Source organism: Hylobates moloch, unplaced genomic scaffold (assembly GCF_009828535.3).
Source record: "Hylobates moloch isolate HMO894 unplaced genomic scaffold, HMol_V3 SCAFFOLD_20, whole genome shotgun sequence".
In the NCBI taxonomy this organism is placed as follows: Eukaryota; Metazoa; Chordata; class Mammalia; order Primates; family Hylobatidae; genus Hylobates; species Hylobates moloch.
The window spans coordinates 30,750,271-30,764,794 of record NW_026652295.1 but is presented as its reverse complement, the minus strand read 5'-3'; the positions used below and the strand labels follow the sequence as shown (position 1 = coordinate 30,764,794).

The 14,524-nt window shown below is 35.6% G+C and overlaps 1 protein-coding gene and 1 non-coding gene across 3 annotated transcripts in view; one reads left to right on the top strand and one right to left on the bottom strand.

Annotated features, from left to right (window-relative positions):
- Positions 1–14,524, top strand: part of TSBP1 (testis expressed basic protein 1) — an 81,485-nt gene that overhangs the window by 11,758 nt on the left and 55,203 nt on the right. Inside the window, exons 7-9 of one of the 2 annotated variants that reach the window (XM_058432563.1) lie at positions 3,937–3,957; positions 4,459–4,479; positions 9,912–9,932. In XM_058432563.1, coding sequence (XP_058288546.1) covers positions 3,937–3,957; positions 4,459–4,479; positions 9,912–9,932 — 63 coding nt within the window. Of the gene's footprint in view, positions 1–3,936; positions 3,958–4,458; positions 4,480–9,842; positions 9,933–14,524 lie in introns of both variants that reach the window. The other variant, XM_032141364.2, reaches the window with a different exon arrangement.
- On the bottom strand, positions 6,616–6,722 carry LOC116460590 (U6 spliceosomal RNA). The gene has a single exon (XR_004245876.1). It is a non-coding gene; the product is annotated as a U6 spliceosomal RNA (small nuclear RNA).

Sequence of the window (14,524 nt, the reverse complement as noted above, 5' to 3'; positions counted from 1 at the left end):
AATGCTAACTACTCATTGAATTAATTCAAGATGGATTAAAGACTTAAATATTAGACCTAAGACCATAAAAACCCTAGAAGAAAACCTAGGCAATACCATTCAGGACATAGGCATGGGCAAGGACTTCATGTCTAAAACACCAAAAGCAATGGCAAGAAAAGCCAAAATTGACAAATGGGATCTAATTAAACTAAAGAGCTTCTGCACAGCAAAAGAAACTACCATCAGAGTGAACAGGCAACCTACAGAATGGGAGAAAATGTTTGCAACCTACTCATCTGACAAAGGGCTAATATCCAGAATCTACAAAGAACTCAAACAAATTTACAAGAAAAAATAAACAACCCCATCAACAAGTGGGCGAAGGATATGAACAGAACTTCTCAAAAGAAGACACTTATGCAGCCAAAAGACACATGAAAAAATGCTCATCATCACTGGCCATCAGAGAAATGCAAATCAAAACCACAGTGAGATACCATCTCACACCAGTTAGAATGGCAATCATTAAAAAGTCAGGAAACAACAGGTGCTGGGGAGGATGTGGAGAAATAGGAACACTTTTACACTGTTGGTGGGACTGTAAACTAGTTCAACCATTGTGGAAGTCAGTGTGGCGATTCCTCAGGGATCTAGAACTAGAAATACCATTTGACCCAGCAATCCCATTACTGGGTATATACCCAAAGGGTTATAAATCATGCTGCTATAAAGACACATGCACACGTATGTTTATTGTGGCACTATTCACAACAGCAAAGACTTGTAACCAACCCAAAAGTCCATCAATGATAGGCCGGATTAAGAAAATGTGGCACATATACACCATGGAATACTATGCAGCCATAAAAAAGGATGAGTTCATGTCCTTTGTAGGGACATGGATGAAGCTGGAAACCATCATTCTCAGCAAACTATCGCAAGGACAAAGAACCAAACACCGCATGTTCTCATTCACAGGTGGGAATTGAACAATGAGAACACTTGGACACAGGAAGGGGAACATCACACACCGGGGACTGTTGTGGGGTGTGGGGAGGCGGGAGGGATAGCATTAGGAGATATACATAATGTAAATGACGAGTTAATGGGTGCAGCACACCAACATGGCACATGTATACATATGTAACAAACCTGCACGTTGTGCACATGTATCCTAGAACTTAAGGTATAATAACAAAAAAAAGAAATCAAGGAATAAATTCTTAAAAGTTCATCACATTAAGGTATGACTTGTGCAATAAAATTCCAAGGGTGCAAAGAAATGCTGCTGTTGTCTACTGTTGTCATTTACATCTCATATTTCTTGGGAAAAAACCTCTTCAGTAACAGTCCACCAGAACACCAGATTTAACCAGTGCAAGAAGCTACCTCAATGTTAGGAATTTAAGGGTACACGGATAAGCAAAATAAAACTACACACCATAAGAAGGGAGGAGAATTAACATGTACTCAGCACCTACTATATGTTAGTCACTCAGGTGAGCATTTTTTTCATTTTATTAATATTTAATATCTACAAACAACCCTGTCAACCACACAAAGATGAGCTACCCAAAAATCTCTCCCTGGCTGTCCAAGGCCTCCAGTAGCCTACAGGTTGCTTTGGTGCATATTAGGAAAAGGTGTTCCTTCCTGCAAGTGAATGCAGCCCCACCCCAGAGACACTGCTGGGGATTTCAGTTCCCTTAACCCTTTGTGCAGTGAACCAACCTATATAATCATAGCACACGTGTCCTGAAGATATATGAAAGGCATCTCACTCTTAGCATGTCTAAAACCCAAGCCCTAATCCCTTCTACACACTGGTGCTAGCACCTGTATTCACCTAATTGCTCAGACTATCTACCTTGGAATGATATTTAACTCCTTTCCTACTCTCTTCATCCAATCCACCATCAAATCCCATCTCTGATGCTTTCAAATTATACTCCAAATCAAACCACCTTCCACCACCATGAAAATCCTTGCCCAAACACCAATATCTCTTGCCTTCTACCTTGTTTCCTTGATACTCCTCTTGCCTTCTTATAGTCTATTCACCTCACCACAGCAAGGAAGATCCTTAATAAGCAGCTCTTAAATGCATAAAGTAATTTACTATTGTTATCCCTAATTTACAGAAGAGAAACTTATGCTTAAAAAACATTAATGACTTGCCCAAGGCCACAGGACTTGCAAGTGACGACCTGGGTAGGAATTTAGAATTGTCTAATTCCAAATTTTAGGCAGTCAGAGAGTTTATTCTTATGTAATTTAGTAATATCTTAATTTTTAATTTCCTGTTTATAGATCTTTAGTGTACAAGCCTACAATCTTAGTATCTTTCTAATCTGGGCTCCCTTGCGTTCTTAAGGAAAAACTTGAATCAGTAAACATTTTATTGTTGTTTTAATAAGTCATACTTTAAAATTCATAAACCCAAATGACCATTTCTGTGACTTTCCAGTCCCCCTAACATAACCTATAAATCTCAGTCATCCTAAGTTTCTAGGTTCCCATGCCCTACTAGTCTTCCCTCTATTATTTCTAGACATAGGAATATAAATGCACTGGTCAACTTGAGGCTATAGAAATCTTCTGGCAGGAAGATATTAATATTAGGTAAGGTCATTATGTTAGTTTAGGTACATGAAATTTAGTACTCAAAGTTTAGTTTAACTTAAATATATCACATATAAAAGCTGCCACAGTTATTCCAAAATTTTTTTGAAATTAAATTTATTCTTAGTATTTTTCTAGCAAATGTAAGTGCAGCGCATGAAAGTTTTTATAACAAATTTCAAGTGCAGCATATTAAAGTGTTCAGCATCTCAGTGGTATTTTCCATTTTTGTGGCAACTCTATTAACATCTTGATGTAGTTTCCCTTTTTTTTTTTTTTTTTTTTTTCATTGAGACAGAGTCTCACTCTGTAGGCCAGGCTGGAGTGCAGTGGCACGATCTCGGCTTACTGCAATCTCCGTCTCCCGGGCACAAGCAATTCTGCCTCAGCCTCCCGAGTAGCTGGGATTACAGGCGTGCACCACCACGCCTGGCGAATTTTTGTATTTTTACTAGAGACAGGGTTTCACCATGTTGGCCAGGCTGGTCTCGAACTCCTGACCTCAGGTAACACACCCATTTTGGCCTCCCAAAGTGCTGGGACTACAGGCATGAGACACCGTTTTTAAAATCCCCATAGAACCATGAGAAACAAGAAACATTATTATAAAACAGAGAATGTGTTTTATACTTAATTCCCATCACAATGACTGCCAAGTATGGAAGGAGAGCACTCATTTTCAGAAAAGAAGCAGAAAAAAAAATACTACTGTCTTTACATTTCTGAGTAGATCTTTAACTATACTTTAGTGAAATATCAAATGATATTATGATTCAACATAATTTAAATCAACTACAAAGCATCAAATTACTATTTACTTTTATACTTTTATGAAAACAACAGTGATAACATGACTAGTTTTTCATGTAATTTGCTTTGTCTCCAGATCTTTTAGAAAGTCTGTTTCCATGACATCACTAAGAAACAAGTTTTAGATCACAGGATGCACATTCAGTCGCAATCAATATGCACATTTGCATTCATTATAATTTGCCATATTGTCACTGAACTTGAACTCTCAGTCAGCTGAGTAAATATTTTGCCATTCCTTCTTTTATTTGACCTCAACTTACCTTATAACTATACATTCTTCTGTTTTAATGTTTGCATGTATAGTTTATTATTTCTTCTCACTACATGTATTTACCTTAATTAATCTTTGCCTGGTTTTTTATGTCATTAAACTTATAAATTAAGCCACGAGGAGATTTTGTCTCCAGTTTCTTGCCTAATTGGATATTTGAGAGTGTTGATTGGGTAATCCTCTGTAGTGATACCAAAACTACAGAAATAGAATATCCAAATTGATTTTTCTTTCGTTTGTGTTTTCAGAGGGATCCAAAAGAGATCACAGTAAGTATTATCTTGCTTCTCAACAAAAATTTGCTTCTTATTAGCAACATTTCCCTAGATTGTAAATGATTTGGAGGAAAGAGAAATCCTGTCATATGACAAGTCATATGAATACTAAGCAATAGATAAAGTTTTCTAGTGCTGGTTTAGAATGATCTGGCTGGGAGAAAAGGAAAACAATAGAAGAAGTGATGAGCAAGAGAAAAGGAAAGTAATAAAGATAAAAGGGAGAGAGAGAAGAAAATAGGGAAAAAAGGGAGGGAGGTATTAAGGCAGTAGGAATGGCACCTGCCTACTAAAAATTAAACCCATTTTTAGATATGGAAAGCATAAGCAGTAGCTGGTGGGAGTGGCCATCAGTACCCATCACCAGATCAGTGATGACTCCCAGGGCCTAGACTTCAACTCCTGAGAAGGGGGTGACAGCGACTGAAGCTGATATGTAAAGATTAGGGATCCAAATTCTCATGATTCACCTCATGTTTTCTGTGTGTATTTTAGCACCATCAGCCAACTCTCTAGGTAAGTGCTTTGTAGTTTTCTTTCAATTCTACTGTCATCTGGTTTGCAAGCCCTATTTTTTCTGTATTTTTTCTTTTAAGAAAGTTTTTTAAATTAAGTATAAAAATAATTAACACTTGTATATCCACAACTTAGATGTGACAAATTGATAATATTCTTGTCATATTTCTCAAGTTATCATAGACATATTCCACTCCCTTCTTCCCAAAGGCTTATTAATATATTTTAAATATTTAAGTCTATTTACATATATTTATAGTCTCTACCTATCACTGAACAAAATATAGTATCTTTTTTTAATGTTTAATTTTACAAAAATGGCATCTGTCCGATACTATCATTACGATTTCCATTTTTCTCCCAAAATGTAGTTTTGAAATCCAGGTTATACACTTTGTTGAATAATATTCCACCTTATGAATATACAATATTTTTCTATTATTTCTCCTACCGATGCATTCTCAATGTTTCCAATTTCTGCTATCACAAATAATGCTGCAAAGATAGTCCTTAAGTAGATGGAAAAGAGTTTATCCAGGGTACATACCCTGAAGTAGGATTAGTGTTCACATTGTATATGAGCATTTGTGTAATTTATGCATATTTTAAATTTTACTAGCTATTAATTAAGCTCCTTGGTAGTTACATAGAGGCATACAAAAATAAATAAATGTTTCCAATTTCTCTGCATTAGTAACAATCCAGATTTTGTCATATTTTTCTATTATTGCCACTTGAATACATATACAATTTTTAAAATCTGCATTCCCTGCTCACTCCTGAAATTAAGTATCTTCTCATAGGTTTACTAGCTAGTTAGGCTTCACCCTATATAAATTGCTTGTTCATTTACTTTACCCGTTTATCTATTAGTTATTGATCTGTAGGAATTCTTTATTATTATGAAAGATCAACTTTTATATGTTACGTTAAATATTTGCAATTATCTCATCCAAGTCTGTCTCTTAGCTTTAAATTTTTATGCTGTCTCTTGACTTTTAGAAGGCCTCTACTCACTCTCCCCCAACACCACACAATTTATTGTAATAAAATTTGTCAATCTCTTGTTTTCTTTTAGAGTTTCTGCTTTTTTGTTTCTTTGGCCTTATCTGGGTATCACAAAGATTTTATCTAATACTTTCTCTCAATAGTTTTAAAATTTCCCTTTCTACATATAGGCCTTTATTCCAAATGGGGCTTTGTTAATTGTTTTTTGGTTTTGGTGAGTGATTTTAGAAATAATACAGGTGAGATCTAATTTTCCTTTCATCTGGAAAACCAACTAGAGGGATTTCTTCTCCTCTTGTTCCAACTAGATTTATTGACTGGTGCATTCTTTCTCTGCTGATTTGTAATGCCATCTTCATCTTATATATTTCGTTTTTCCACGGATTTTATTTTCTGTTCCAGTGATCTTTTGTCTTTTACTGAACCAATACTACATTGCTTTCACTACTAAAACTTTATAACATTTATTATAAAAAATAGCACATTATCTTTGTTCTTTTTCAGAAATGTGTTGGCTATTCTTTGACTTTTTCTCTTACATGAGAATTTCATAATTTCTCAAAATCCATAAGAGTCATATTAGGATTTCATTGAAATTTCACTGAGTCTGTAGATTAATTTGTAAAATCAATTATTCCCATGTATTAACATCGTTGCCTACTATTCAAATTTTCTCATATAATCTTCAATAATGTAATATAATTTTCTTCAGAAAGGTCTTGCATGTCTTTTGTTGGATTAATTCTTATACACATACTTGTTTTTTGTTTCGGATATGAATACTATCTCTCTATATGGACTTTACAAATAATTATTGTTGGAATATAAGTTATATGTTGTATATTTGAGAGTAGATTTTGTATCTAGCCACCCTGCTGTGCTCTTAGAGTTCTAATAATTTTCAGATTCTCTTGAATTCTATATGTAAAAAATCATGTCATCTGCAAAATCTGATAATCTTTAGTTTCCTTTTCCAATTCTTGAAACCATTTTCTTGTCGTAGCTCGGGCTATGTATATCTATGGGTAAAATTCCTTCTCTTTACTTTTGCTTTATTTTTGTTCCTTTTTCTAGCTTGCTATATGAAACTCTTAATTAATTTCCAGACTTTCTCATCTTCTTTTTTTTATTTTTATATGGGACACGACGAGTTTTCATGCCATCCTTACACATGGGCCACGCTAATCTTCTCTGTATCATTCCAATTTTAGTATATATGCTGCCAAAGTGGGCGCTCTTATTTTCTGATATAAGTGTCTAAGTAACTTCTAAATGCTGCTGAAACTCATATCCTCATATCCAGTCATATCCTCATGACTATTTTTTTACTTCAATTCTACACTGTCTGATATTAACATTGTTCTAACACCTTTGTTTTAATTAGTATTTGCCTATTTTTCATCCTTTTATTTTGAACCTTAAGAGTTTGTTTTTGTCTTGTGTCTTTTTTAAATGGCATATTGCTTGACTTTGTTCATATTAACAATGTAAAATTTTCTGTTTCCTAATAGATGAATTTAGTTCATTTTATATTGTGAATTGTTATATGTTTATCTAAATGTTTCCAATTTATATTGTGTTTTCAACTTACAGTACTATGCTCTGTTCTTTCACTTTTAAATCTTCTTTCCTACCTTCTGCTGGTATATTAGATTTCCTTGTTTCTTTTGTTTTACTTAGTGTTTTTCTGGATTTTGTTTTATGTATCCTGATATTTGTAACATGCATACTATTTAATTTTTCTTTAAAACTTAAAGATAATCAGTATCTTCTTCCAAGACTAGATAATAACCTTTATTTGACCATCTTCCCCCCAAACTATTCTTTCCACATTCTCCATCTTGTTTGTGGTATTCTTTTTAAAGACAAAATAATCATTTATTTTTCACAATTAATTATTACTTAGACTTACAACAATATTTCAGCATTGTTTTTGCTTAACATTATTTGCTACATTCTGTGTCTTTTCTCTTTTATTTCTTGCCTAAATACAATCCTTTACTGGTTTTTTAAACTCTACATGTATGTGAAAATTTTTCTAAGCCTTCATATGGCTGAAAATAGCTTTACTTCACCTTCAGTCTTAAATGAAAATTTAGCTAGGTATAGAATTGAACATTATTTTCCCTCAGTACTTTGAAGATTTATTCCATTTGCTTATTGTTTATTATTTATTATTGTTGATAAGAATCTATTACTAGTTTGATGTTTGTTCCTAAGTAAATATATTTTCAAGATTCTCTTTATTTTTGTGCTCTGCATTTTAATTATAATGTTTATAGGTGTGAGATTAACCTTTTATGAGTGTGAGATTATCCTGAGCAGGATAAATGAAGTGAATCTCACACCCACAATGGAAAATCCCAAATGCTTCCATTTATTCTGAGCAGGATAAATGAAGTTAATCTCACACTCATAAACATTGAAGAGTTGCCATTCTGTGGACTCAATCTTTCTTTAATTACAGAAAAATTTAACTTTAATTGCTATGAATTTTGCCCATATTTATATCTATATCTATCTAACAACAAACTGTAGTCTCTACTTCTAAAATTACTATGTATGTAAAGATTTTCCTTCCATCTTTCAGATCTTGCAACTTCTCTTTTATATTTCTTATCTGCACTGATTTAGCCCCGGATCTTAAAATCTCAGTGGTTTTCCCTAATAGAATTTTATTTCTTACTTATGAGAAGTCCAAAACAAGAATTCCAGATTGGCAGATGGCCCTTCTCTCAGCAATGTCTTAGGCACTCAAATTCATCTTAACTAATGACTCCACCATCTTCAAATAATGGCTTCTAAGTTCATCATGTTAGTCCACATTAAGTGAACAGAAAGAAAAAGCTTGAAGATCATGAGTGGCTGACTTTACAAACAAGCCTGGATGACTTTCATATCACTTCTAACAACATTAGATTGGCTAGAACTCAAGCATATAGCCACACCTAACTACAAGGGAATTTTGGAGAAATAGTCAACCATGTTGTATTAGTTTTCTATAGCTGCTCTAACAAATTACCACAAACTTAATGGCTTAAAACAACGCAAATTTATTATCTATCAGTTCCATAGGTTATAAATCTATCATATATGTCTCACCGGACAACAATCAGGTTGTCAGCTAGACTGCATTCTTTCTGGAGGTTCTAGGAACAAATCTGTTTCCTTGCTTTTTCAGCTTCTAGAGGCTGGCCACATTCCTTGGATTATGGCTCACTTCTTCTATCTTCAAAGAGAACAAAAATGAGTCAAGTCCTCACATCACACCATTCTGCCCTTCTTCCACTGTAATACCTCTTTCTCTTACTCTCTTTTATCTCCCTCTTCCACTCTTAAAAATCTTTGTGAGTATATTAGGCCCACTCAGATATACCAAAATCATCATCCTATTTTAAGGTCAGCTGATTAGCAACTTTAACTTCATCTGCAATATTAATTCCCTTTTTCCATGTAACCTATTAAACAGGAAGATAATCCCAGGTTCTTACAATGCCTGAGGCCTATGGCCTTGATTTCTGCTGGTGATCAAGTATTTAAGCCTCAGTCCCCCAATATGGTATCACATGAGTGGTGAAACTTCTCATTCATTACCAAGAATATGGGTTCCTTCTTGATATATTTTTCTTGAATATATTACTTCTCTTTTTAGTTTTCAAGCTCAGCCCTACTTTATAAACTTTAAAAAATACCATGTTCAAAGTAATCACTTAAAGGAGAGGATGAAATATTCCCCTCAATAGCAAGCACCCTTTCAGTAAGCCCCGAGGTTCTAAATACTTTCACTACTTTGACTCTTTAGCTTCTAATATTATTCAAGAACTTCCTGATTTGGTCTCTTGCTATTCTTCATCTCCATACTTTGACTCTTTAGCTTCTAATATTATTCAAGAACTTCCTGATTTGGTCTCTTGCTATTCTTCATCTCCATAGGGCACAAGTGAGTTTTGGAAAGTGGAAACCCCTGTTGAAGCAGTTAGGTGGTAATTGTTTAGTGTAACAAAAAATCTTTTTGAACAAAGGGAAAAAAGAAAAAAAATTAAGGAGAGAGAGGAAGAGGTGGAGGAAAGATAGAGAAGGAAAGAACAGGGCAGCAGCATCACCAACGAAAGAAGACTTATAGGGACAGAAAAATGTCCTTAGATTGAGAAACTAGCAATCTCCAAAAATATTTTTTATTCTCTTACCAAAATTGAAAGACAGGTTGCATAGATCTTGTAGTCCCACCTTACCACAAAAGCATTGCAATCCATATGTAGATATCCAGCTGCTCACCACATTGCATTGCAATTGATACCAGGAAATGAGTTGTGACTCATTTCTATCCTCTTTCCCACAACCTTTCTGCAATATAGTGTCTATGGCATCTAAGTTCTCCCTGGGACAAGCAGAACTCATTCTTCTTTTGTTGTGTTTTATTTTAGCACTGTCTCGATCAAGTATTGGTAAGTTCCTTTACTTTTCTTCAATTCTGCTGACATTTAGCCCCATTTAATCAAGAGGATATCTTCCTAAACTTCCCAGACTTCTTCGCTGCAGCACAGCAGAAGCTTAAGCTTCACATTTCTCCAATTTCTTTGTTCTCCTTAACCAGACACTTCAATAATCAGTCAAAAGTAAATGCAAGTTTCTAGTGGTTTATTATGATGACATGAAGAGAGCAATTTCCAAACCTGAAGTGTTGGAAAAACAGAGTAAATAAAGGATAAGAGCAAGAAGTTAGTAAGGAAAATAAGATGAGGATGAAGATAATATAGAATGAGGGATAAATGATATTAGCTGTGTCCTCAGAATTTTAAAGCTTTACATGGCTAGCAGGAAAGGGCAGCCTTCCCTGAGGCATCCCCAAGTCAGGCTGGCAGCAATGGAAGAGATGGCTAATTCCCTATCTCCCTGAGCTGCAACCAACACTAAGGGTTTGGTGCTCCCAGGCGTTCCTGGTTCTGATACTCATTCCTGCCCTGTCCCCTGCAAAAAAAAAAAAGAAAGAAATGGATAGTTTTTGAGCCAGACAACCATATGAATTTTTTGTTTTTATTTACCTTTAGGAGAGCAAGGGGGGAAATTTCGTATTTCCAAATTCTAAGTCTCTTTAGTGTGTCACAGAACTAAGGAACATTCCCTAACACTGCTGAGCTCTTGTCCCTCACCTCCTTTTCCTTCCCCATCATTGAGTATTTTCTCTAAAATTAATGAGACCTTCGAAGAATGAGAAGTCCACCGATTAAAGAATAAAGAGAGGATTAAAATGGTTTTAGCCGGCAATCATAGTTTCAGCAAAACAGTAATAAATTCATTAACTTAGGAATAGGAGGGAAGAAGAGAGAGGTTTGTGAAGAGACCAGGGAACGGGAGTAGGGGACAAGGAGAGGGTTGTAATTAAAGTAAGTCATGTTTCTTGACTATTTACAGATATTACACATGAGGAAAAAATGAAATTTAAAGATATTATTTAACTTGACAAAGGTATATAGCTAGCAAAAGAGTAAAACTGAGGTTCTAAACACTGGCCTTTGGACTCCAAGTCCTGAGGTTGTCCAACTACCCCCAGGACATCATTAAATGTATTTACTCTTCCAATCCAAAGTATTGTTTGGAAATAAAATGTTTGTTCCAAGGAATTTAGAAAATCATGCATATGTTAAAAATATATTACTTCAATTTTTAAAATGTAATTTGAAAATCTTAAAATGTAAATTAATATAAAATATCAGAATTAGTGTGCTAATCCAATACTGTGCCATAACCTTATCCCATGAATAAGGCCATTTTGTTGTATGTACAACTGTTAACAGGTGCCCTTAGAAAGCTATCAAGCTCAATATTTTATTACTTTTATAATTAAAACATATTTTATCTAGTTTTACTTTGTTTTCATCTAACTTACGGAAAGGGTAAAATATTTGGGAGTTGAAACATGCTAAACAATAAACTCAAATCTTCAGTTTCTTCAGCAAAATCTGCAGAGCACCCATGTGAGACAGGCTTGCCATAAAAACCCTCCAAAGGGGAAATCATTTAGAGCACTGCAGCTGCTATACCTAAGACAATATAAGTATTTCATAGACAGCATAGATTCTAGTGAGGTAAGACAGAAAATAAACACATAAGCAAACAAATACAATGATTTCCCTTTCTAGATAATTCCTACTATGATTACTAGACTATCATAGTAAATTCTACGGAGAAAACAAATTAAGATAATATGATAGAGCAAGACCAAGAAGTGAGGGCCTTTAGCTAGGAGATTAGAAGAAATTTCCCTGAGGAGATATCTGAACTGACTCTGAATGGCAAAAAGGTGGCAGCCACATGAGGATCTTAAGGAAGAGTATCTCAGGCAGAAAGAACACCAAGTTCCTGAGAGGGGAAGAAGAGTAGCATGTATGAGAGATTGCAGGAAGGCCAGTTGTGAAAGATGGTGGAGGAGTTTGAAAGGTAGGGAGAGGCCAGATCACAAAAAGTCTTTTAGAATAAAATATGGAGAACAATTCTGAGCACCACAATAAGCCACTGTTTTCATCAAGGAAGGGATAAAGCCACACTTATGCTTTAAAAAAGCAACCCTGGCTTCTGGTAGAGAATGAAATGGGAGAGAATGACCATCATACTTATTTATGATGGCAAGAAGGAGAGAGGTACAGAGTAAAGTCTCATCTGTGCTTCAAAGACAACAGGAGTTTCTACTGGAGAAGACATTGTTTGGAAACAGCAATGGCGAGCAAAAATGACATTTACTTACATTCAGGCGTGTATATGGGTATGGATTTTTTCTAAAAAACAAGCAAACAAACAAACAAACAAAAAACCAGACATCACAGCCTCAACAACAGAGTGAGACCCTGTCTCTACAATGAATAAAAAATTAGCCGGCATGGTGGTGTGCGCCTGTGGTCCCAGCCACTTGGAAGGCTGAGGTGGGAGGATCGCTTGAGCCCAAGAGGTCAAGGCTGGGGTGAATTGTGATTACGCCACTGCACTCCGGCCTGGGTGACAGAGTGAGACCCTGTCTCAAAAAAAAAAAAAAATCACTAAGAGGGCTGTAAGAGACATGGTTTTTTAAAAATATTATCATTTTTAATTGACAAAATTGTATATATTTATCGTATACAACATAATGCGTTGATATATGTATACATTGTAGAATGACTAAATCAAGCTGTTAACATATCCATTTCCTCACATACTTTTTGTGATGAGAACACTTAAAATCTACTCTTAGCAAATGTCAAGTATAACACATTATTAGCTATGATCACCATGTTGTGCAATAGATCTTCTGAAAGTATTCCTTCTGTCTAACTAAAATTTTGTATGCTTTGAGCAACATCTGAGATACAGTATTAAAAAAAATTGAGATAGAATCTCATTCTGTTACCCAGGCTGGAGTGCAGGGTGCAACGTCGGCTCACTGCAACTCCACTTTCTGGGCTCAAGCGATTCTTGTGCCTTAGCCACCCAAGCAGCTGGGATTGCAGAAGTGCGCCACCATACTCGGCTGATTTTTGTATTTTTAGTAGAGACAGGGTATTGCCATCTTGCCCAGGCTGGTCTTGAACTCCTGGCCTCAAGTGATTTGCCCTCCCTGGCTTCCCAAATTGCTGGGGTTACAGGCATGAGACACCACACCCAGCCTTGAGATACAGTATTTTTAAAAGACAGTCAGGCATATTAAAGCAAGATGGTGAAGAAAACATTTGGAGAAGTTAAAGATATAGGAAAATTTGCTGATATGAATTTCAGACAGCATGGTGTGTTTAAGGGAGTAAGGAGAGGTGGAAGGAACATCCAATTAGCAATTATAAAAAGCATTATGATAATAAGCATCCTTAAGATGAGGATTGTCTGCGGATGGTGAGTAAATTGAATGAGGATATGACACATTTTGGGATTAATCTCAAAGGATGATGAGTAATTAGTTATATATTTAACTGAAAGATGCATAGGGCCACCAGGAAGCTATTCATCCCTGAAGCTCAAGATGATGCGTGGTCCTACAGAATGGATGAGGCCCTCTTGAGAGATAAGTCTCATAGGCAATTCACTGGACTGTGGTAACTTGAGAAAGGGCCTCTCAAACCGGAACCTCAAAGGACTTGATCCTATTATTTCCTTGAAAATCTTGAACTAGCATAGTGCCCAAGATAGAGGAGGCTATGGTCCCTTACCTATACATGTATAAACAGATAAGGATTGCAATCTGAAATGATGATATAATAACATGTGTTGAGCATTATGCTCCAGGCTCTGTCCTAAACACTTTTTCTTCATAATAATCCTAGAAAGTAGATATTATTATAAATCCTATTTTTAAAATGAATAAACTTAGGCATAAAAAAAACAGGCAGAGTAACACAGCTAGTAAGTAGAGGAACAAGGATTCAAACCCAAGCATTCTAGTAGTTGATGGCCCATTGTACTTAATGAGACCTAATCAACGGTCCCCTTTCTAAAATGATTTTGGTGAGAATTATATACTTTATAAACCAATTAACTCAGACTGATGTGGATTTTTATTATTATTCCTCAGTGCCAACTCCAGGAACCATATTTCAGTTTATTTTCTATTTCTCAATTTAGGAAAGAGAAATTAGAGCAAACAGATAATAAGAAGGGAGTACACAGGAAAACTAAGGAAAGTTTAATCAAGACTAAGGTCCTCCACCTCCTCAAAGCAAGTAGAGGAAAAAGAAAAAAAAAAAAAAAAAAGACTAAGGGCCAAGCATGGTGGCTTACACCTGTAATCCCAGCACTTTGGGAGGCCGAAGTAGGAGGATCCTGGAGGCCAGGAACTCAAGACCAGCCTGGACAACATAGTGAGGCTCTGTCTCTACAAAACAATTAAAAGAATTAGTAGGGCATGGTGGCATGCCTGTAGTCCTAGCTACACGGGAGGCTGAGGTGGGAGGATCACTTGAGCCCAGTAGTGAGAGGTTATAGTGAGCTATGACAACCACTGAACTTCAACCTGGGCAGCAGAGTGAAACCCTGTTCCCCAAACAAACAAACAAACTAAGGTCTTCCAAGTTCCCTTAAC